We start from the raw sequence: 25545 nt of genomic DNA, 5'->3' as shown, positions 1-25545 counted from the left end.
TAATTTTTGTTGTTGTTGTCAACTGTAACATTTGTTTTGTTTTTGCCTTTCCATGCTTGATACAATCCATATATTTTTGCTTTAAATAAATAGAAAAAATGTACAAAGAGAGATGTGGAGGGGGGGAGGGAGAGAAGAGAGAGAGAGAGAGAGAGAGAGATTAAAAGGTGTACTCTGCTCAAAAAACATTTGGCATCATTTGAGAATATCATGGCTGATCCTGAAGTTACAGGGAGGTCTGCAGCCGTCGTGAAATCTGCATCGTCTGTCTTGTTTAGCCCGTCCCCCGCTGAGTAGTATTCATACCTATATAACTGCTGTAATAACACTAATAATCTTCCATGTTCAGAAAAATAAAGAGTAAATGTAAAATAAAAAAACGCATTTGCTGGAGATTATGAGTTATGTCTTTAAGCTCTGTGTGTGTGTGTGTGAGTGTGTGTTTTCTCTATGTACAGAATAGTGAGGCAGCAATCCGAGGGTTCTTACCAAAAAACACAGATGTAGAAAAAACAGAAACGTGCAACGTCGTTTGACAAAACGAGGAGAATTTATTTATCCGTCGGGGCCGGTCTTTTCTCTCGCTCGCTTCTCCGTTTTTGTTTCGTTTTGAATTTTTACGGGGCGGGAGCTGCAAACGTGCACGGCGACTCCCGACAGCAGGTGGCGCCGCGATAAACGGGTTGCGGCGATCTGCCAAACGTGACATCTTTGGGTAACGCAACAAAAATAACAGAAAAAAGGTGTGGCGCTTCGTTTTGTTGCTACAGTTTGACGACAGTACAAACTTCTGTCAAGACTGGTCGAGATCCATCGTGCCCTTTCGCCTTCGGCGGCGCCTGGCGAGACGTTTTTTAAAAAACAGGGACAACAAGAGGAGAGAATTTATCTTCATCATCATCATCATCACCATCACGGTCATGTCATGCTTTTTTTTGGACAACAAACATCGACGACGATACAACCATGCACTCACTGACCCTAGAAAGAGAGAGGGATGGCTCGCTTAGAGAAGAAGAACAAGAAGAAGAAGAAGTCTGCTCTCCGAAACGTTTGATACACTTGGCCTTTAGCAGAGAACAGACGGTTTTTAATATGACATCAAGGTTTATCCGTGTATCCTTCCCATTCCCCCCTCACCTAGATTCATGCTACAACAATGCAAGAGAGAGAGAGAGAGAGGTGTGGTAGCAGCTTTTTTTAAAAACTTGAGGTTGCCTGGTCGGATCCCGAATGTGCCAGGTCGAAGATGAAGAACAGAAAACAAACAGAAAAAAAAAAGTCTGCATGCTCGGCCAGATCCAAAATCCAAACACCGTTAACGAAATCACCCAACGTGATGAAGCTATAATAATTACTGGCAGTTACATCAACGCTAAGGAGTCAAAGAGACGAGCCAGTGACGTTTCCTCTTCCAATGCTCCCTCAATCAATCCCCACCAAAAAATTACAAACCACTCGAGACGCACGGACAGAAAACCTCGTCGCAAACAGGCAGGACTGGATTCCCATGCAGAGAAATTTTAAGTTTTAGAGAAACAGAAACGAAGAAGAAGAAAAACGCAAAATGTAGAAAGGTAGTCCAACTGGATCAAACAGCTTTCAGACTTAACAAAACACCCTGGCACCGGTTTTACTGTCATTCAAACCCGAGAGGTAATTACAAACATCAGAGATGATCAGATTTGCAGTTCGACCTGATATGATTCGTTGTTTTTTTTTTTAAAAGACCCAGGACGATGTGATTCTGGATCGGTGCCGCCAATTCATCACACCATATTAGAGACGGTAAGGACAGCCGTCCCAGAAAAACAAAGAACCATAATTAGAACTCATTTTTGGTGCCAAAAGCTCAGACATCCATTAAGAAAATAGTTTAACGAGGGTTGGAGTTGGACTACCTGGAGAGGAGGAGGAGGCTCCGACAGATTCCCCCGTTATGGACGGCAACGTCGTGCCGACGTCGTTCGATGACACAGATAAAAGTTTTTGAGGACGTCTTGGTTGCAAAAACCAAAAAGATAACCTACATGTTTCTTTACTATCAGCACTTGGAACTTCTGTTCAACAGTGATTAGTGGATTCCCTTGCTACTTGCCACACTTTTCCGAGTGGATAAAAATTCACAAAACACCCCCCCACCCCGAACAACAGCTGGCTGACTGTCAAAGTGGCTAATTGAGCAGACAAACTCTCGTCTCTCTTGTAGCCTCCAATCTGTCACGCACACGAAAAAAAAGAAAGAGACCTGGATACCCGAACATTTGATTCTAGGTTCAACAGTCCGCTTGGAGACTGTTCTCGTAGGCTGCTGACATCATAACAAGAGGCGGAGATGTGATCGAGGAGAAACAAAAAACAAAAAAACTAAATGAAGAGGACCTTATCTAGCGGACACGGAAGCGATGCAAACAGCGAAGAAGTAAGCGGTCAAAAGCTAGAACAAGAAAAGCGAACCACAAAGCCCGAGAGAGAGAGAAAGAGAGCGCCTCCGAAAAGGTTTCGTCTACAGCTAAAAGACAGAGACACCAAGAGAGATAATAGAGCTATAGTTAACTAGACGACTGGCAGGAGGTGCGGACAAGGTGGGATAACCTACACTAAGGAGGATATCATGACGAGAGGCTAAGCTAACACAAGACTCGCGACAAGAAGCGTCTAAAGAGCAATATCTATCCACAGCGACAGTGATGGGGAGCCGACAATCTAGACAGGAACTGGTTATTATTTTTACATATCTACACATACCAAACAGTGACGAAGCAGGCTAAAGAAAGCGTTCTAGAGAGAGACCAACGGGACAACGTTGAGATTTTCATAGCAGAGATGTGGAGATGGTTGGACGTAGACGCTTGGAAAGTGGGCGGACGGGGACGGGGACGGAACTACAAAAAAGTTTCAAGTTCATCGTTTGGATGGCAGGAAAGTAAAATTTTTTTCCGTTACCTGCCACTTTTTAGAGGCTGGTAGTTTAGATTAGACAAACCCTCCCGGAAAAAAAAAAACAAACAACAAATTTCTACAAACTTCAAACGTCTTTCCTCGAAAAACCAGAAAAACTGGTCCGACAGCTTCTACTTAACGGCAGGATAGTCAACTTCAGTGCAAAATTTTTGCATTTTGTGCATTTTGCGACAATATTTGATTTTTTTTTTTTTTTTTTTTTACAAAAACAAACAAAAAGAAAGAAAGAAAAAAACAAACATTTCGTGGCACACTCGCTGGCTCAAATTTGATAAAATTTGACACAATTTGACCCTCAGAAAATAGCCCTCAATGAGAAACAAAACCCCACAAAACACACACGTGAACACACACTCAATCACGGTGACGGATGCTTTGGCTAAAAGGAATGGCCAAGACTTTAAAATTCGATCCCCTAACCCACCAAAAAAAATAATAATTTCCTGGAACCGCGACGTTGCGGTGACGCCAAAAGTTCAGTGTCGTTTGGCTCTCGGTGCAGAATGAGTCGCACTCACTTTGATTCAGTGCAATTTAACAACTTGATTCAGTAACATTTAAATCACTCAGTGCTGCTGTCATCAATCATTGGCACGTAATCTGGATCGGCTAAATTAGGGAGTACCTAATGAAAAAAAAAAGCTCTTTTTTTTTTTGGAAACCTTTAGACAAAGTGTGAATGTGTTTGGCGAGCTGATGAAGACGTGAAGATACAGATACACACAGGGTCGAACCAGGCACTAACGGCAACTAGCAGGTTAACGATGCTTTAGTTTTTAGGGAATTTCTTCCAATTTTGTCTCTAATTAGAGACAAAAATGTCAAGATAAACACGTATAAATTATGTCTGGATAAATTCCTGGTCACACCAGCATTTAAAACTGTGAAATTGGCTCATCGAAATTAAACAGCCGGCTTAAGTGGATCCGTTAAATAGTTGCCGTTGACCGAAAGCAAGTTGTCTTGTTTTTGGGGGGGGAACAGAGTCCAAAATGGGTTAAAACCACAGTAGTTTTGGCTGTGACACACCAATCTAGTTTGATTTAAACTCCTCTGTTGGCGTATACACTGCTCAACAAAAGAGGACAGAGTTATAGACTAAAATACGTCTTTGTCGCGTTAGCAAACAAGCCAACGGAATTGTTGTTGTTGTTTACCAGCGAGCCCCGTAAGTAGTCATTACATTGCCAATCGATTTCATGAATTGGCTTTGGCTGCGATGCATCAATCCAGTTCGATTTAACCTCCTTTGTTTGGGTACAAACTGATCAACAAAAGAGGACAGATTTATAGACCAAAACAAGTCTTTGAATTGCTAACAGAAATATAGAAAACTAGCTTTTCTTTCGTCTCATTCATAAGTCCTTATCGACTTTAATGATGGATAATCTTGCCGGGGGAAGGTCGCGACTGACCGGCACTAGCATTACATAGAGTAGCCACTAACTACGTCGCCAATCGACTTGACGAAGAATCCAAAAATGGAGAAAGCCATTGTAGCTTTGGCTGTGATGCACCAATCCAGTTCGATTTAACCTCCTCTGTTGGGTATAAGCTGCTCAACAAAAGAGGATGGATTTATAGATTTATAGACCAAAATACGTCTTTGTCGCCAACGAAAAATTGGCAACAGTGTTAGAAATCTAGTTTCTTCTTTCTAATCTTTCCAAGACTTTTTTTGGACAATGTTGAGAATAAATTTCCAGGTCAAGGTAACGAAAAATTGTGACTAACTGGCACTAGACAGCGACAGTTTACCTTGAGTAGCCACTACATCGTTAGATGTACCAATGAATTTGGTGTGATCAGGCCTCAATTAATTAATTAAAAAACGACTTGTGCGTACCGCGTTAGCACGTTAGCTCTGTTTCTCTGTGTGTATCTGTAGTTTTAGGAGAAGAAAACAATGCAGTATGAGTAACAAAGGACTTTTTTAGCTTAAAAACCCATAACAACAAACGCTCAACTATTAACAAATGGTTCAACAAACCTGCTGTACAAGCCCAGATAACATTCAGGTGAGGATGCAGAGGATAACAGGTTGAAAAATACAAAGATATCCCAACAGAGAGGGAAACATTTACGGGGGGAAACACACTTGAGAAGATTTGCCTTTTGAATCTCTCGCTGATCGGACGGACGGCGAGCGGACGGGATGGAGAGGTCAGTCGGTGGTGAAGGCGTCGTCTGAAACAACTGCTGTGCACACACACACAAACACAAACACACACTTCCACACACTAAACAAACACTTGTCCCCTCCGTAAGTGCTCCCAAGGTGCCGTTGCAGGCGGACGGTAACCAAGAGAGGACAAAATAGCACCAGTATGAAATAAAGCTAATTCTGCAGCAGAGACTCTCACAAGCAGTCAGACGTCTGACTGAAAACCAGAGGTAGGATTTCCTCAATCCCCTCTCGTCTCTCCTCGTCTCCTCCATCCTTCTCTCTCGTCCTTATTCCCTCTCCTGAAACATCACGCCGGCGTCGACGTGGTTTAAACCACAAATTAGACGGTATAACACAAAGAAGCCACACACACACACACACACACACACACAAACACACAGATGCAAGAAGTTGTTTTCGACAACGACCAACCAGATGACCTCTTTCCCCATCACATCCCTCCATCCCTCCATCCTGTTTGGTCTTCTCCTCCTCCACCTCCTCCTCTGTCCAACTTGTTTTTTTTGGTGTCGGTCATCTTGTCGTCTGTCTGTCTCTTAGTCGATTTTTTCAAAATCGCTTGATCGAATCCTTCCCTTCGTCCTTCTGCTCGTTCCTCTCGTGTGTTTTTCTTCTGCTGTTTGTTTGTTTGTCGCTTTTGGCACTCTGCTTCCCCCCCTGACTGGATTACATAAACTGCATCTGAATGGACAGAAAAGATAAATCGTTGTTAACATGTTCGGGAAGTTAAACACACAAAAACAACGTCAAGAAACGACACATATATCCCCCTCCTTGATGTCTTTACTATGTTGAAGCTGTACACAATTTACTGTACGATAGAACTATTTTTTGCAACGTCCGTGGCTGTGAAGTGCCAAAAAACTGTTTCTCAAACGTGAATATTTTCTGGTTTCTTTAAGCGTCTGCGATAGTAAACTGAATATCTTTGGGTTGTAGACAAAACAAGACATTTGAGGACGTAACTTTAGACTGATTAACATTTTTCACCATTTTTTGACCAAAAAAACTCATCGATTCATTGAAATCTTTTTGATTTATGGTTCCTAATCTAATTTTTTAGGTCAATATGGCTCAGAACGGCTCTTCAGAAGCTTGTGGGTGACGTCACGGAGACTACGTCCATGTTTTATACAGTCTGTGGTCTTTACCAATAGACACATGTTTAATTTAACAAATGTTGGTGACAGACATCGTCAAATTACTTAATAAAGGACCTCAGAAAGAAACGTTTTGAACAGATAATCACATTCAGTTTTATTACATAAACATGAAAACGTGATGATTGTATTATTGCGTGTATAAATTTACAAATACCGGATAGCTGACCTGAGCTCCGGGCATGGGCGCGAACGGGTTGGTGGGTCTGAGAACAGGCTGGTTGTACATCATTGGCTGAGGAGCCATCACTGGTACCCCACCCATCTGACCCATCTGGGGAGGGACCTGAACAAAGACAGAGAGACATAGACACAAATCAGAGAGTTTATTCTGGATTAAAGCTAAAAATATTGAAATAAACTCAACACAACTCTGATGCACGTGAAAACTTGGCTTGGGAGCGAGTTACTGCCCCAAGCAGAAGAGTTCAAGTATCCCGGGATCTTGTTCACGAGTGATGGGAAAATGGACCAACAGACAGTTTACATAGGATGCAGAAGATCACGTACGATGGGAGATGACTGACTCACCATTCCATACACAGGCACTTGCGGTGTGGTCATGGGAAAAGCCATTGGAGCTGGAGCCTAGAGGAAAAGCAAAGACCAGGAGTTGAAGCAGGTTGGGTCAAACATTTCATCGCTTGTTCTACAATTTTAGTGTCTTCAAGCTCTGACAAGCGTCACATCTGTCTGACTCTAAACACATTGAATAAAACACACACACTGTAATGTATGTGCAAGAACACCGTTTAATGTTGACAGAGTGCTTGTGCGGCCATTAGGAGTGCGACAACACAGCATGCAGCAGGAGTACTTAGAGGAACCCCACTGGGAGCAATCATTATCGCGGCTTTAAAAAGAGGGGGTGGGCTCAGTAGGACAGCGTTTAGCCCTGCACTCCATACTCCACAAATCAAATCCACTACAGCTGAATGAGCCTCAAATTCAATGTGACGGGCAATTTGTAGCTGTTGTTGACAAAGCTCAGCCCACGTCCTCGAACAAACCGGACGACTTCTGCTCGACATGTTGGCAATTTACGGAGGGAGCGAGTGTCCGCGGTATGTTATAGTACGGCATCGGTGAATGTCCCGGAGGGAAATCTGTCTACAAGATGATCTGTAACACATACATGTATTAACATTCACAGATCACCTGCAGTAATTTCACAGTTTGTAGAGTTACACATCGTCTAACGCCTCATTTATAACAAATAAAGATCTGCATGTACAGACCTGACAGTGTGATTCTCCCTCCACCTTTTCCATCATAAAACCATATCTGCTGCAGTCACAAGACTGTTTGACTCCCTTTATCTGTCCGAAGACCAACTAAACCGAGTCACGACCAACTAAACCGAGCCACGACTGACTAAACCGAGTCAAAACCAACCAACCAACCAAGTTGAGACTGACTAAACCGAGTCAAGACGGACTAAACCGAGTCACGACCAACTAAACAGAGTCACGACCAACTAAACCGAGTCACAACCGACTAAACCGAGTCACGACCGACTAAACCGAGTCGAGACCGACTAAACCGAGTCACGACCGACTAAACCGAGTCACGACCGACTAAACCGAGTCGAGACCGACTAAACCAAGTCGAGACTGACTAAACCAAGTCACGACCGACTAAACCGAGTCACGACCGACTAAACCGAGTCACGACCGACTAAACCGAGTCACGACAGACTAAACCGAGTCACGACAGACTAAACCGAGTCTAGACCGACTAAACCGAGTCACGACCGACTAAACCGAGTCACGACCGACTAAACCGAGTCAGGACTGACTAAACCGAGTCGAGATCAACTAAACCAAGTTGAGACTGACTAAACCGACCAGAGTGTACTGAGACTGAGACTTTGAGGTATTGCAAGATCGAGTCACACCAACATTGGTAATTCACGGAGGGAGTGTCCGCGGTACGTTACAGTACGGCATCGGTGAATGTCCTGGAGGGAAATCTGTCTACAAGATGATCTGTAACACATACATGTATTAACATTCACAGATCACCTGCAGTAATTTCACAGTTTGTAGAGTTACATGTCGTCTAACGCCTCATTTATAACAAATAAAGATCTGCATGTACAGACCTGACAGTGTGATTCTCCCTCCACCTTCTCCATCATAAAACCATATCTGCTGCAATTACAAGACTGTTTGACTCCCTTCATCCGAAGACCAACTAAACCGAGTCACGACCAACTAGACAGAGCCACGACCAACTAGACCGAGTCACAACCGACTAAACTGAGTCAAGACTGACTAAACCGAGTCAAGACGGACTAAACCGAGTCACGACGGACTAAACCGAGTCATGACCGACTAAACCGAGTCAAGACCGACTAAACCGAGTCAAGACCGACTAAACCGAGTCAAGACCGACTAAACCAAGTAGAGACCGACTAAAACGAGTCGAGACTGTCTAAACCGAGTCACGACCGACTAAACCGAGTCAAGACCGACTAAACCGAGTCATGACAGACTAAACCGAATCAGGACATACTAAACCGAGTCACGACTGACTAAACTAAGTCGAGACTGACTAAACCGAGTCACGACATACTAAACCGAGTCACGACATACTAAACCGAGTCGAGACCGACTAAACCGAGTCACGACATACTAAACCGAGTCACGACTGACTAAACTGAGTCGAGACTGACTAAACCGAGTCGAGACCGACTAAACCGAGTCGAGACCGACTAAACCGAGTCACGACCGACTAAACCAGAGTCACAACTGACTAAACCGAGTCACGACCGACTAAACTGAGTCACGACCGACTAAACCGAGTCAGGACTGACTAAACCGAGTCGAGATCAACTAAACCAAGTTGAGACTGACTAAACCGACCAGAGTGTACTGAGACTGAGACTTTGAGGTATTGCAAGATCGAGTCACACCAACATTGGTAATTCACGGAGGGAGTGTCCGCGGTACGTTACAGTACGGCATCGGTGAATGTCCTGGAGGGAAATCTGTCTACAAGATGATCTGTAACACATACATGTATTAACATTCACAGATCACCTGCAGTAATTTCACAGTTTGTGGAGTTACATATCGCCTGACAGTGTGATTCTCCCTCCACCCTCTCCGTCATGTAACTGTATCTCCTGCTGCTGAAGTTGTGACTGTTTGCTCTGCTGCAGGTCAGCCCACTCACCCGGAAGTCAGCGAGCTCCCACTGTTTGCTAAAACTCATTAACAACAACGCCGCTGCCTTCACAGACCTAATCCATCACTGCAAATAAGACAACGGAGGGATTTTTCTTTGCATGACTGTATAGCGCCTCAATTATTGCAGAGGTAATAAAAGTACTTCCACTCTGACAGAGTTCAGCCGGAGTATAACGAATAGACGAATAAAAAAGGTGCAATATTTTCATTAAACGCAGTAATTATCTGTGTGATATCGTACATTAACTTTGCAGTCGAATGATGGATCATATTAATCAACGACAATGACGCCTCCATCAGTGCTTTAAAACTCAGCTCGCCTTCATGCAAAGAGCCAAACTGACTTACTAAATTCTTTAAACCTGACATACGAATCTATATTTCATCTCTGGTGTTTGGTTCTTTGAATAAAAACGAACTTTGTGGTTGATACAGAACATTAAAGACAAACTAAAGCACTTTAAAGTCTGCTGAATTAGCTCTTAGCAGTTCTTGTGTGCAGTGTACCCGTCGACGACCATCACTGGAGTTAAAATGAATCTGAATGACGCCTGGTTGCTCAAATAAACCATCTGTAACGCGACCCACCTGTCAATCAAAGCGTCCACGCTCTTAATCCTGCATAACTTTAAGCCTTAATATAATGTGAACAGGTGAGTTGTATATAAATTCACCCTCAGTACAGTTGTCATGAACGGGGAAATTAGCTACAGAGACCAAAACTGTTTTTTGTACCAGGCTGTAAACATGTTTATTTCTGCTGTCTAACATGGGGACTTATGGAGACTGACTCACTTCTGGAGCCAGCCTCAAGTGGACGTTAGAGGAACTGCAGTTTCTGGCGCTTTATGCATTAGCTTCACTTCACACCAAACTAAAAGTCAACATCAGTTTCCAGTACTACAACATGAGCTGTTCTAGTCTTAACGGACTTCACCGTCACCGCGCTTTAACCATCAAACCATCTGTCTGAGAGTTTGACTTCACTTCACGTTTATTGAAACATGACAAGAAGACGTCTGAGAGGAACAACGCAGCAGGTGAGACGCTGTTTATGCACCGCTACACCTCGTCTATAAGTGTGTTTGTCCATCTGTCTTTCAGCCAAGCTGTCGGCCTTCGATGCGTCTTCGTGTTTTACATCCATCTGTCTGGCCGCACGGTTTGTCTTCCGTCTTCCTCCCCCGCTGATTCATATTTGTCTATTTAGCGAGCTGAACTTTTGCCATGCCTTGCTTTCTTTTCTTTGTCTGCACAGTCAGAATTAAAATGACCTGCATGCTTAAGTGAAGGTTAAAGGAGTAGAAGAGGCTTTACAGGATTTCTGGCTGGCATTTAAAGTATCACTCCAGCACAGAAAGCTCGGCCTTCGTGGCGAGAGACTCTCTGATGTGTTTTACTCATCATGCGTGATGCGTGACGGCCAACTCATTCGCCGCTCTGCTACCTGTGATGTCTTATACATCACTGCCACATGCAGCTATGACTTATTTATCGTGTTATCGGCGTATGGGGGTTATGTTTGCTCTTTCTGTAGCACTCTTGGGGACAATAATGAGCAGCTCTATTAATATTTTCGCCCTCTAAGCTTTATTTGTTTGTGGTCAAAGCTGATGCATTTTGTTTTTTTTTTGTTTGTGTGTGTTTGCTTGTCTTGCTGAATGTACGTTGAAGGCGGTTCAATGCTGACCACACAATGTAGAGAGTTTTGTGTTTTTGTGCCATTTATAAGAGGGGGAAGACTTTTTTAGTTTGTTTTAGCTGAGTGAACACTGACTTCAATCCCCATAGGCGATTACAGTTTTTTTTTGCCTTTTGTGGTGGTTTTACAAGTGTTTGAGTTTTAACAGTTGGGTTTTTAGCAAATGTGACTCAAAGAGGAGTAAATAGGTGTTTGTTCAGGAGTGTTTTCAACTGTTGTTGTGGTGCTACAGCGAGTATTTAATGACTGAAAGGTCACTGATGTTTCTTTAGTTTTTTTGGATAAATATGGCTGCAAACTTTGATCTTAACCTTGCTTGTAGTGTTTGCGAGTTAGATTGTGTGGTCGCCTCTCCCTGATTGGCTCAAGCTGGTGAGGCGTGGCCACCTTCATCATCATCATCATCATCATCCATTCCTGGAGACGTGAGGCTCCTGATTGGAGCAGCACCCCAACCGACCGTCCAATCCAATTTGGAGAAGATCTAAGTTAGAGCAACCTGACAGTCGCTGTGGCTTGTTTTTGTGTTGAGCTCGCCTCTCTGTGAATCTATTGTGTGTTAGTATGTTTATAACTACCCAAAAAAATGCAGTTGCTCTTGTCGTCCACTTGAGGCTGGCTCCAGAAGTGAGTCAGTCTCCATAAGTCCCCATGTCCAAATGTCCAACTTCACAGCAGAAATAAACATGTTTACAGCCTGGTACAAAAAACAGTTTTGGTCTCTGTAGCTAATTTCCCCGTTCATGACAACTGTACTGAGGGTGAATTTATATACAACTCACCTGTTCACATTATATTAAGGCTTAAAGTTATGCAGGATTAAGAGTGTGGACGCTATGATTGACAGCTGGGTCGCCAACATGGCGATGGCCTCCACACTCTTCACAACGGCTCTTCAGAAACCTCTGGGTGACGTCACGGATACAACGTCCATATTTATACTGTCAATGGTCCAAACGTAACAGAATCCACCTCTAAAACTCACTGACTAACACATTTTATCTTGTACTTTGCCATTTTACGGAGGGTGGGTTGTGTACCAAAGTATTTCCTGGCAAAGCACAGTAGCTTCCTGGTGTCCCTGCTGGACGCTGCCTGGCAGAGCAAAGAAATACGCCTCGGCCGGTAAAACTGCAGATTATCGTGTTGGCTTTGGTGCTGATTTGACAAACAAACAATCATATAACGTGTTAATTAGCGAGCTTTCTGGTCGGTGAATTGGTAAAGAGCCAGGCTAGCTGTTTCACCCTGTTTCCAGTCTAACCATATTTAACGCATGGATGTGAATCTCGCGCCAGAAAGCAAAATGATACTAGATACTAGATATTTAGATTAACTGGGCGGTCTAAGAAGCAGGTCCATTCTTTACACTGTCACCTCACCTCTAGTTGTTGTTTTACCGAGTACATCTGGTTTCCTGCACGAGCTGGGTCGTAAACAGGGAAGAGGAGAATAGTAGGACCTTGTTCTGACTTCCCGGGTATCAGACAGTTTAGTTTAAAGCCATCAGCACCGAGGTGAGAAGGTTATTTTTGGAAAGAAATTGGGCAAGAAAGAAAGAAAGAAAGGAAGGAAGGAGGAAGACAGCAAGAGGTGAGGTTGTAAGCACATCATCAGAAGAAAATTGAGCAAGTTTGGAAAGACTAAACAGGGATAAGTACTTACATAACTAGTATAGAACATTCCATTCTGCATCAGGACGCAACAAGGAAAAGAGACAAAAAGACAGAGAAGAAGACAGAAAGGTGAGGTTGAAGAGAAAGAGGCGATGGATAGAAATAGATAAAGATGACGGAGAGGAAAACACGAGAGGTTTGAGGATGAGAGAAAGTGACAACGTGAGGGTGGACGGGAGGAATCCGAAGAAAATGAATAGAGTGAAAAATAAAGATAAAGAACCACAAGGTAGGCAGATATGGACGACCAACAGAAACAAGTGAAAGGAAATAAAACAGAGAGAGAGAGAGGTCAAAATTCAGATGTCAGGAGGCAGCGAGCAGATGACAACACAAAAAAAAACGATAAAACAGAATACGAGTTGGAGGGAAGGAAGACGAGTGGATGACGGTGCAAAAAAACAGAAGAAACGTATGGAGAGGACGAGCGGGACAGGAAAGGAGAGATGAGAGAGAATGACAGCAGGGGTGAAGGGGGGGAGACGGCGAGAAGGGAAGACAGATGGAAAGGACCAACGGGAGAGCGAGAGCCAGAAGAGATAGGTACAAAAAGAGAGAGGGAGGAAAGAGAGGAAGCGAAGGGTTAGTGACAGTTTGTCCTCGTCAGCCAGAAATTGCTGTCCGGAGATCAGGAGGACAATCAGGAGCTGCCAAGATCAGCACACAAACACACACAGAGCATGCACAGGCGGCGATTTATATACATACACTGCACCGAGACCACAACAGTACAACACCGACAAACCCAGCAGTCAGTCAGCGTGCAGACTAAAAGAGTCTGCAGGTTTCATTCAAGTTCTGAGCAGCCACTGATTTTTCACTGTTAAAAGGAAAAGTTTGACACTTTGGGGAAATGTGCTAGTTTGTGGTTTGACGTAGAGCAGAGGGTAGTTTGTGTTTGACGGAGCCAAGCTTTTGATGCTGAGCTGAGCAGCAGAGTTAGTCCAGCACCTATGGCAAAACTGTTTATACATATATTAGTTTTTGTAACGTGTTTATTAAAAGGTGCTGTCAGGTTTGTTACTTCTATACAGAGTTTCAAGTTTCAGGTCTTGATGCTGAACTAAATGTAAATGTACTTTATTTACAGATAATAAATAAAGAGAACAATAAGTACAAACAAACACAATAAAAACAATAAAATACAACAAAATCGAATCTTATTCAAGTGTCATCATACTACTGGGTATTAAAAGCCATCCTGAATAAATGGGTTTTTAGCCTGGATTTAAAGAGGCCCAGGTCGGAAACAAGACGCATCTGGGGGCGGCAACGGAAAAGGTTCGGTCATCCCAGTGTTTATATTTTGACCTGGGCACTTCAAGCAAAAGTTGATCTTTAAATGACTGCTATTTGTAGCCAAGTATTAGTCCAGCACCCATGGTAAATCTGTACTTCAGTTCTTGTTAATTAGCAGCGTTGTTGGGTGGATTTTGTTCAGGTTTATACAGAGGCTGGTTAAGTCTTAATGCTAAGCTAAGCTAACCAGCTGCTATTTGGAGCCAAGAAACAGTCCAGCACACCTTGTTAAGTTGTTGTATTTTTTGTACAGATAACATGTTAAATAAAGGAGTTTTAATGCTAATCAGCTGTTAGCTATAGAACCAACATGTATCGGACAGACATGAATCCCAAAATGACAAACTATTCTTTTAAACCAATGAGACGTGAATCCAGAACGTATTAAAACAATATTAAAAACAGAATTTAACCTTTTAAACACTTCAAGGGATTCTCATTTCCTTCTACAACTTTACGTTTATCTTGTTTTTTGTAGTTTCGGAAGACTTCTTACTTGTTTCTTACTTTATCGTTACGTTATCAACATGATTAAATGTTATAATAATTACAGATAGATACAAAGTTTTATTAAACCTGAATCACCCTTTAAGAGTTATTTCAGACACACTCAGTCACCGCCTCCTTACCACGTGTTGTACAGGCATGGGCTGAGGAGCCATGGGCGCCGGGCCCCACTGTGTGGTCGACATGGTCTTATTCTGCCAGTTCTGTCCCCCCGTCAGCTTCTTCTCTCCGGGCTGGCTCCAATGCATATCTGGCCTGGAGAGAGGGACAAGCAGGGCAACGAAACAAGCACACGCTGTGATGCCGAAACCACGACGACTTGCAAGACAACAGGCAAGAGAGCCGAACTGGAGACAAAGCTCGTCACGCAAGGTGTCACGTTACACGACAAGGTGTCACGTTACACGACAACAAAGTAGAAACACGAATGTAAATCTTGCCTTTCTTACAAACCTGATCAGTTAAAAGCAACTGAACACTTGATAATAAATTAGATCTTGACTTTAAAAGTAGTAAACGTCATAGGTTGGCAGGATATAGGCAGGAATTTCTGGCAACGGTAGCGATAACGTATAACGAGGAGGCGAGCACAACGTAAAGGTATCATCACAACTCAACACACTTACTTCTTGGCTGGGGTCCCACCAAACTGCAGATCTGAGGAAGGAACAAAACCACAGAGACGCTCAGTCAATCGATGCCGCTTTCCTCTCTGATTTTACTTCATGTTTGGTCTGTCGGATAATCTTTTCACTAGTTTCTAACATTCAGATGTGCAGATGATCTGAACACTCACTGCCCATGAGGTTGGCCAGAGACGAGTCGAGGTCGTTGGCTAGCAGCTTTCCTCCAGGATGGATGGCCATTTGAGGTGGTGGAGGAGGAGGTGGTGCAGTGTGTGTGGGAATCGTAGGCTTCAACAGGTCTCCGAGAACATCAAAACCTGAAGGAGGAGCCAACTTACACATGTAAACTACATTCCTTTGGACAGGCTGTAACAACAACGTACGGACAGAAATGAAGAAATGGAGGTTAGTACGCGATGCAGACGCACAGACGAGAAAAAAGCAATGAAGCGGGAACATATATCGGATTAAATGTGCACTGAACCAAGAAAATCACTTTCACAGTATCACCCCATCACAGCATAGCAACAGCAGAGCAATCATAGAGTTCATGAGTCTGCAGTAAGAAATACACCCAGTACGTCCTTAATGTGAACCTCAATCTCACTGCTAAGTCTCGCTGTTAATTGAATTCATCCTGCACTATTTTTAGCGTTTACCTACACGGTCAAGAGATTTCTGTTTAAAGCAGATACACTCCGTCATGCAGCAGCCTCATTCTATCAGCGGCGGGCCTGTAATCCCTGACTCAGTAGCTCTCGGCGCTCGTTCCAGATGATTGATTTATCTGTTCGCGGCCGTCATGTATACACTCCCGACTCTGAACAGTGATTAGTTTTTAACATGCGTGTATGTGTGTGAGAGAGAAAACTGATGGTGCTTTTTCCGAGGCCGGTAGGTGCAGATGATCTGTTGTTAACAACTTTCCATGTCAGCACTCGTGAAACTAATGGCTCGGTATGTCTAAGTTATAGATTTTGTTATAGGTTTTATGTATGAGTGCGACTTTAACCCTTTTGTGTTGTGTTTTTGTAGATTTAGGGGTTAAAAAAATCATCGATATGAAGAGAAATAAAGCAGGGGAGGTACATTCAGACACAATCAGGCGTAACCGCTGTGAAACAATCAAAAAATAACTTTTTATTTCACTGATTAACCGGCCATATCGATGCCGGCGCTCCCTCACTCTCATTCACCGTCTAGGTCGCTCAACCCTCTGCTCAAACCATCGGACACAAACCAAATTAAACTTCTTTGTGGGGGTCTGATTGGCGGCCGCAGTGATGAAATGCACTACCCCCGTTCAAATGAATGGGGAAAAACATGCTTTTTTCACAGCTTCTGTCTGAATGTACCCTTAAAAATCAACTGAAACAGCTGAATTAAGATATAAAAAAGGTAACTACCAAAGTGGAACACTCAAACGGAGAGTTATGAATAATGAGAAATTAGAAACATGTTCAATAGATGCAGAAATTATGGATTTTTAAGATAATTTTATGAATAAGTGCAACTTCAACCCCTTTGCCTTGAGTTTTTGTACATGTGGGGTTCAAAAATCATCGATACCAAGAGAAATGAAGCGAAGACAGGATGTGAATTCAAGATGAATGTTGTAAACGTGCAAAATACAGAGGAGGAGGAAGGAAAAAAGAAAAGAGAGGCAGCTGATGGTGGGAAAAAAACAGAGGGAGGAATAATATTTAGTTAGGAAGCGGTGTGTCGGTCTGACAGCGGTGCTGACACAAGAGATTCAGAAAACACTTTTCCTGCTAGCTGAGCAGATGAGAGGGGGAGGAGAAGCACACGGAGACAAAGAAGAAGGAGAAAGTTAAAGAAAGTGAACCGAGTGTCGTCCGCCAGCTTTTAAATTCGACTCTAATTTCTCTCCTGTTCTCGGCATTTCCATTATTGTTGTCACTGTGATGAAACACTTTGGCAGTGTGGCTGATTTTTTTGTTTCTTAAACCACCCTGTCAGTAAAAAAAAAAGGCAGCTGAATTAAACTGAACAGAGAGAAAGAGCAATGCAAGATAAAGAGGAGAAGGAGAAAACAGAGGAGGAGGTGATGAGGCGAGGACTGAGAGCGTCGTATTGAGCCGGGGAGGATAATGCTATCAGCGTTAGTTTAGGTGTTTCAGCAGAGGATTTGACAGTCAATAGAGTTTAAGATAAAAGGGAAGGAGGGAAGTAAATCCGTGTCGAGGGTTCTATTCTGAAACAGAAATCTGCTACTTACCACCAAATGTGACAGAAATGTGAAAAAGGTCGGATTATCTAAAGACATAAAACACGTAACTGCGTTGCTGTTAAGAAAGATCTTTTACGGAAATCCCCGCGCGAGTATTCTCGGTTTTAAATCTCGATAATTTAACGTGATCATACCGTTCAATAATCTACAGTTAGGGTAAACATACAGTACAATGTTGGCAGATTAACTACTAAAAACAGCGTGACCCTGATATTTTAATATTATAAGAAGCTCAGACTGGTGTCTAATTTCAAACATAACTGCCTTAACACTTCTGTTATGCATAAAAGTTGATAACTGACTGATTATCAGGTTGCTCTTAATAACAGCAGTGTGATAACTGTGTATTTAATTTCTCTGTGTGTGTGTTTAACCTTTTGCTGCTGCAGTCTTTACGTGGCATTCAACAGAAATCTTTCGAGGTCTGACATTTGTGTAACAATGTGTTTGAAAAGAGGCATAAAAACAGCAGTATCAAAGAGTATTTCTATGACGCTCCGAGGGACCATTAAGGTTGACCGTGAGCAGAGATACAGATGAGAAAAAGATTTTAATGACGTATAAAAATAGAATTAAATCAGTTTTAAGGGTACACTCAGAAAGGATCGGGCGTTTCGGTGGTGTGTTTGTATTTGTGTTGAACGTAACTGCTGTAACTGCTCCCTCACTCTTATTCACCGTCTAGGTTGCTCAACCACTGCTCGAACCATCGGACACAAACCAAATTAAACTTCTTTGGGGGGGTTTGATCGTCTGATTGGTAAACAAAACGAATAAATGAATGGACAATCTTGCTTTTGCCTGAATATACCCTTAAAAATCAACTGAAACAGCTGAATTAAGATATAAAAAGGTAACTACCACAGTTACGAACGATGAGAAATTAGAAACACGTTACAGAGCAGCATGATTCATATGAATTGTGAGATATAAAAAGGACAGTACAGTAAGATAGGTCAGTAAAAAAAATGCAGATAAACTACAGACTCTGCAGAAGAGACGGAGGGAGGAGGAGAGCAGATGGAAAGGAGTTGCCTGGGTGATTCTCGCCTTGTGAAGTGTGATGGGGAGACGATGAGGCAAATACAGAGAGATGAAATAAATGGAGGAGGAGGAGGAGGAGGAGGAGAGGAGAGGGAGGACGGCGGGAAGAGTGTGAACAACAACAAACAAAACATGCGAGTGGAAGCAGACAGACGACGTGCAGACAAATATACGGACACGTTAAAGACACGCAGACACACAAATGGGATTTTTATGTGAGATGCTGCCAGTAGCCCAGATGGCGTATTAGTAGTTGTAGTGGCAGCTTCAACACGAGCACTATTAATAGAACGAAGTTAGTCCGTCCGAAGCCAGAACCGGGCCGCACACGCCGCACGCCACAAGCCTCCAACTGTTACTTCTGAGACGGACGGGGTTAAACGAGATTAGAGCGAGCCAGAAAAACCAGCAGCAAAACCCTGGACAGGATCAGCACTCTGGACTCGTGATAAACGTTCGGAAGACAAAAAAGGGGAAGCAGCTTTATCTGGCAAATGTTTGAAGAAGCAACGCCACAGCTGTACAAATGCTAACTAATGCTCACAGAGAGAATTTGATCATTCAAACAGCCATGAAAGCTCAAAGCCGTCACGAAGATGACTTGTGACAGAGCTCCGTTTCAATCCGAGTCATACGAATGAGTTTGAACGACGACCACTCTCAGCGATGCTGATTGATGGGTAGCGTTGCTGCGATATATACACAATATAAATAACTGTCTTTTTAACAAAGAAACCTGGAGGATAACTGATGTTATACATAAGTTACAGTCGTCCCTCGCTATAACGTGGTTCACTTTTCGTGGACTCGCTGTTTCGCAGATTTTTTGAGTGTAATTTTGCATGCTTTTTTTTTACAGCGTGCTGTACAGTATGAACGCACATTGTGTTCTGCGTCCTAAATTGGCTAAGGGAGTACTGTACAAAATGCGTGTAAAAAGGTGTATAAAAGTGTGTGGTTAGGGGTTTTACGGCCTTAAAACATGTATAATAATTGTAAAACTTACTTCGCGGATTTCGTTTATTGCGGGTTATTTTGAGAATGTATCCCCCGCGATAAACGAGGGACCACTGTATTAGATAAGTGACGACAAATGTCTTTCCATGAGTGCTGATACAGAGACGTCAACGTTGGACAAGCTTATAATACGCAACAGTTACCTTAATGTTTCTGTAGCGTTGACAAAACATTAAAAAATAAACATATTAGCAGTTTGAAGTAAACTAAAGATTCCTGCGCTGTCCCTTTAAGAAATATGACACTTTAACAGATCCTTGCGTGTCCGTTTCAATAATACTGAAGAATAAAACTCAAAAAGAACAAAAAGATTGTCCTTATATGAGGAAAAGGTTTGAAAACGCAGGTTTTCCAATTCGTTTGAGTGATGGTACTGAGTTTAGGCCTTTGTGGCAGTGGCATGAGCCTCAAAAAGTTTTGGAAAAAACGCAACTTACATCACACTGCAACCAACAGTCAGACGAAATGTCTCTGAGACTATCCAGTGGATATGGACTAAACTCTGATACTCTACCTGTTGTGTTTCTTTGTTTATTTCATGTACCAGCTTCTAAATCTGAGTCTGACTCACAATTTACGCTGCAAATAAAGACAAGACGAAGTTTATTTGGTTTGTGTCCGATGGTTTGAGCAGCGGTGAGCGACGTAGGCCGTGAATGAGAGTGAGCGAGCGAGCGGCATCGATAAAGCAGATTAATCAGGCGAAATAAAAAGTTTTCGATTGTTTCACAGCGGTTATGTTCAGGACAACTCTGCAGTCTGTTCACCTCGACAAAACAAATCCTCGTATCGTGTCTCCGACTGATTCCAGCTGTAATAGAGTTACTAAGCGAGGCTTGATATCGGCGCTGAATTTACTCAACGCGCACACACGGTATTACTCGCTGGGGAATTTACGGCTCCACTGTTTTATTGCTCCGTGAGATTTTTTACAGCCCTTCAGAGAGCGAGGATTAATCTTTATCTGTGACAAACGAACATTTTAGTGGTGACTTTAGCTATTTATGCGCGATGATTAAAATTATAATGCTCTGTCTCCATCTGTCTCTCTATAACTCTCTGTTTTGTTGTCTAACTCCTTCTCCTCTCCATCCTCGTTATCCCTCCACAGTGTGCCCAATCTGAAACAGTGACCGTTTTGATCTTCAGCCGGCCTTCATCCCCGCCGTGCAGAGCACTCCTTCAATCTCCACCGCCAGCAGTGCCTGGGGAGGTACCGCTACCTATATTTACCTGCATTTACACACACACACACACATATGTGAGCAGCAGGGTTGCAAAGATAAAGATGTACACAAACGTCTTCTCCCTCGGCTGGTCGTTCTCATGTCCCCCCCCCCATCCATCTGTCGAGGCAGTTCGTCTTGTCTTTTTATGCAAACCCACCATCCAAAATCAGCCCCTTTCTTTTTTTTTTTCTCCATGACAATGTTGCATGAACCAGCGGTGTCTCTTTCACAGAGAGAGACAGTTAAACACTGTAAAACACTCCGTGTTATCTCCAGTAACCGAGTGTTGACAACCCCCCCCCCCCCGAGCAGCTCAATAAAAAGCAGTCCGAGTGAAATGTCAGCTGAGATTCAACCCACCACCATCTCCACCGGTTTTCTGTTTGTCGGCGTGAAAAATGTTGCTGCAGCAGAAATGCTGAACAACAACAACAGCACTCACTTTCACATATTACAGTACACCACCCCTTCCACCTCCTCCTCCTCCACCTCCTCGCTCTCTGTTTTCTGACATTTCAGCCCAAAACAGCTCGAATCAAAAAAAAAGAAGTAGCACAGAGATGTATCTGGAAGCACTGTTATGCTAGAGTATTACAGCTTTATGACAGAGGATTAAACTGAAGCCATTTATACGGAGTTTGGCCAGACTTCAGAGTCGGATATCAGTGGCTCTGGTGACACTGGAGCTGAGAACTACCCTCTCCGTGTTTTCTCTCAAAAAAAATATCACAAAGGATTCTTATTTCGGCAAATGTCTGAGACTGTATACGAAGGACACGCTGAGAACGAGAGGAACAGTGGATATTTTGCTTTCTGGCTGAGAGTCTGATGAGTAAATTGGCGGCAGATTCACACCTATGTGTTTAAATACTTAGCTTACACAAAGACTGGAAACAGGGTGAAACAGCTAGCCTGGCTCTTTACCAATTCACCGAACAAAGCTCGCTAATAACACGTTATATGATTGTTTGTTTGTCAAATCGGCACCAAAGCCAACACGATAATTTGCAGTTTTACCGGCGGGGGTTTGGTCCGAGGCGTATTCTTTGCTCTGCCAGGCAGCGTCCAGCAGGGCACCAGGAAGCTACTGTGCTTTGCCAGGAAATAGTTTGTGTACACAACCCACCCTCCGTAAAATGGCAAAGTACAAGATAAAATGTGTTAATCAGTGAGCTGTAGAGGTGGATTCTGTTACGTTTGGACCATTGACAGCACAAATATGGACGTTGTATCCGTGACGTCACCCAGAGGTTTCTGAATGACGCCTGGTTGCTAAGCAAACCATCTGTAACAGCACCCACCTGTCAATCAAAGCGTCCACGCTCTAATCCTGCATAACTTAAGCCTTAATAAATGTGAACAGGTGAGTTGTATATAAATCACCTCAGTACAGTTGTCATGAACGGGGAATTAGCTACAGAGACCAAAACTGTTTTTTGTACCAGCTGTAAACATGTTTATTTCTGCTGTCTAACATGGGGACTTATGGAGACTGACTCACTTCTGGAGCCAGCCTCAATGGACGTTTGAGGAACTGCAGTTTTTCTTCACAGCTCCAAAGGTTGCCACTTTGGTTTGGATGGAGCTGTTTCGTCCTATTTCTAGTCTATGCTAAGCTAAGGAAAGTCAGCATACCATTTAATCTCTAAGGGTCGAGATCATCTTTAACATTGATATGAATCAATGTTAAAGACGAGGGGTGAACGATTTTTAGCTGCATCTAGTGGTGTAGTTGTTGATTGCATCCCCTCACTCATCGTCCAAGCACGTAGGAAAAACTACTGTGTCTTTGAAAGGCCATACTAGATTGGAGGACCCACGCTCTGTCTATAGATATAGAAGTCTAAAGAAAGGGATTAAACACTAATAAAAACATAGTTATGAGTCTTATATTCTGTAAATTAGAATCCTCTAAATCTTACACACTGGACCTTTAAGTTTCCTGTCATGTTTTATTCATAGACGCCGCGGTGTACGCTTTGTCTTGTGAATTTCGACTCCACAAAGACGACCCACTCTCTGAGGCGTTGAGCCTCTAATCCCCAACAGGGAGTGGATGAAGACAAAAAAACAAAACAAAAGGTGCATCAGTGGATTCCTCGTGCACGGGGTTAACTCTCCTCTGAAAGCCGACATCCCAACAGCCTGACTGAATCCCAAGTTACTACGCCACAACAATGGCGAAGGAGGTAACGTCCATGCCTCCTAATCTAATGGGATTAGTTTAGTGGGAAGGTGGTGAATCCTGACTAGAGCAGAGCTGTGATCCCACCAGGCTGAATCACGCATGTATCTACAGTTATAAAAAGAAATGTCAGATGAAGCTCGTCCTCGTGCAGTTTGAGCTTCCAAACAGGATTTTTAATCGGTCATATTTAACTACATCCCTCAGGAATGGAGAACCAGCCTCTGCAGCAGCCAGCCGCAGCCATGACTGTAGATTTTCGATGCTGTGTTTGGGAATAAAGCCACGCCCAGTAACAACGGCCCACAACCTGCAGCCGGTAAAAGCCCGCTCTGTCTGTCCAGACGGAGCCAGACTGAAAACTAAAACCTTTTTTTTTTTTTTTTTTTGGCTTGGCTGGCAGCATTTGAACTAACCTTCGACCAGTTCCACAACTTGTGGTTGTTCTGCCACTGGGTTGGGTGTTTGTCTGTTGTTTGAATTCTACAATAGGGTCTCTAACATTTGTAATAACTCAAAATCACAATCCAGAGATGGGTGGATCAGTTTAACTTTTGATTTTTTTTTCAAGTCTAAATCTAAAAAGCCCTAGAAACTAGCAGATCTTCAGTGTTTTCTCTTAAACAGTCGATAATCTGGATTTGAGAAGATTTGACCCTTAAAAGCTCAGCTCATCTGCATCTCCTATATCTATAACAATCGACATGTCACTAAAGTGATCAGATTTTGATTTAGACGTCGCTAAATCCTGATTAATGCACGAAAAATAGGAGAAAAACGGCACAAGATTGGCTCCTGTGAAACGGCTGGAAGCCAGCCAGTTCAAATATACACGACCTTCAATGCGACGTTAACAAAGCCTGATTTATTTTATTTATTTTTATATCTAATGCAACAAAAATAAATAAAAAACTTAAATGGTGGTGTCAGGAAACCCCCAGGCTCAGATAAATGGTTAACCATCGTGTTCATCAGCCAATGGGAACTGTGTTCAACATGTTGTAACCGGTAACGACACGTAAAAAAAAAACTACGTGTTAACAACACATTAACGATGCGTTAACGACAAGTTAACACACACGAATGGCGCGTTAACGCATCTTAAGACGCACTACGGATGAACGTGTTAATGATGCACAAGAACAGCCTAAAAAACATAAGGGTGTTTAATGACACATTAACAACGCCGTTAAGAGCACGTTAGGTCGTGTTTTAACAGCACATGAAAAAGACTTAACACGTCGTCAAGGTGTTGAATATCGTATTTTGAACTGGCAGGCTTTTATCTGTCCACACTAATAGAAGAAGCTGTTTGAGGAAAAATTTAGTCCTCAGGGTCTCTTACGATGATGCTTATCAGTTTTGTTTCTTTTTGACTGGCCAAAAGTTAACTGATCCCGGTATCTCGTCTTTCTTTGTGGGTTCCTACACAGGTCTAAAAACTTGAGCAATTTAACAACATTTGTCCAGATGGGAAAATGAGTTCAATCACCAATTTTGTATTTAATTGGCAACCAAATTCTTCAAATCCAGTGAAAGAGAATAAGTCTTGATTGGAGTAGACGATGAGTAGGACCCTCCCTCCTTGAGCTTCTCTCGTTGTGGGTTTCCCGCTGTTATGATAACAGCTTTGGACTGATGGTTCTTAAGTGTTGCAGGTCTGAGACTTTGGCTCCGAGCCCTCTATTAAGCTTACTTTCTTTTAACCTCTCAGCAACTGACACAATCAATCTCAGCTGCTTCTCAACCTTTTTTTTCTGGTCCCACGGTGCTCTGTCTGTAAAGCATATCATTTTTTTAAAGGCACGGTGAGTTATCGACGGCTCCAGAGGAGGTAGGGCAGATAAGAGTGACTCCTGTAGAGGTCATCTGAAGACATTTTCACCGTTAAAAGGAGAAGGAGCAAGAGCTTAGAGGAAGTTACAGGATAGGGGTTTGACTTTAGATAAGATAATTCTCACTAAACTGTATGAAAACACCAAAGCCTGTAGACGTACGCAAAAACATTACCGTTTCCTAAAAACTGCACTACGGCTGTTTCTAGGAAATCATTGAGCCTTTTTATAGATGTACATCTTCAGTATGACCTAACAACTCGAGGCTTGAGTGCAACGTATTGATCCTGGAGTTGTTGAAAGTATTGAGAGACTGGATTGAGGTTTTAAATATTAAAGTAATATCACACTCGAGGGAGTGCTGCATAGCCGTGCTGATATTCAGTATAACGGCACTACCTCCAGTGGGATATTGCTTTTATACAACAGTTCTACAAGCATTATTTATTGGTTAACAGTAAAAATGATTGTTTGTTTATTTAATCGTTTATTTGCCTCCGCAAACGGACTATCTGGAATATCTTGAAGTTCTGATGTTTAATATCATCATCAGGTCACTGTGCTCTCTTCGGCATCAAACAAGAAATCATCATACAGTTTTTATCTTTATGGATATATTGATACTGAAATGACAAGAACTGTCGACATTGACGTCCTTATCTCGTGTT

The 25545-nt window shown here is 42.8% G+C and overlaps 1 protein-coding gene across 5 annotated transcripts in view; it reads right to left on the bottom strand.

Annotated features, from left to right (window-relative positions):
• Position 1: 1 nt before the first annotated feature.
• Positions 2–25545, bottom strand: part of si:ch211-200p22.4 (phosphatidylinositol-binding clathrin assembly protein) — an 86401-nt gene continuing 60857 nt past the window's right edge. For 3 of the 5 annotated variants that reach the window (XM_019266021.2, XM_019266023.2, XM_027287876.1), the window contains 7 exons: positions 15487–15633; positions 15317–15347; positions 14813–14945; positions 12874–12897; positions 6844–6900; positions 6470–6598; positions 2–5833 (listed from right to left, as the gene is read on the bottom strand). In XM_019266021.2, coding sequence (XP_019121566.1) covers positions 5819–5833; positions 6470–6598; positions 6844–6900; positions 12874–12897; positions 14813–14945; positions 15317–15347; positions 15487–15633 — 536 coding nt within the window. In that variant the 3' untranslated portion in view covers positions 2–5818. The remainder of the gene's footprint in view (positions 5834–6469; positions 6599–6843; positions 6901–12873; positions 12898–14812; positions 14946–15316; positions 15348–15486; positions 15634–25545) is intronic. The other 2 variants (XM_027287874.1, XM_027287875.1) reach the window with 2 other exon arrangements.

The sequence above is a fragment of the Larimichthys crocea genome, chromosome XIV (genome assembly GCF_000972845.2).
Source record: "Larimichthys crocea isolate SSNF chromosome XIV, L_crocea_2.0, whole genome shotgun sequence".
NCBI lineage: Eukaryota > Metazoa > Chordata > Actinopteri > Sciaenidae > Larimichthys > Larimichthys crocea.
Note: the sequence above shows the minus strand (reverse complement) of the source record. Positions and strands in the feature narration are given on the sequence as shown.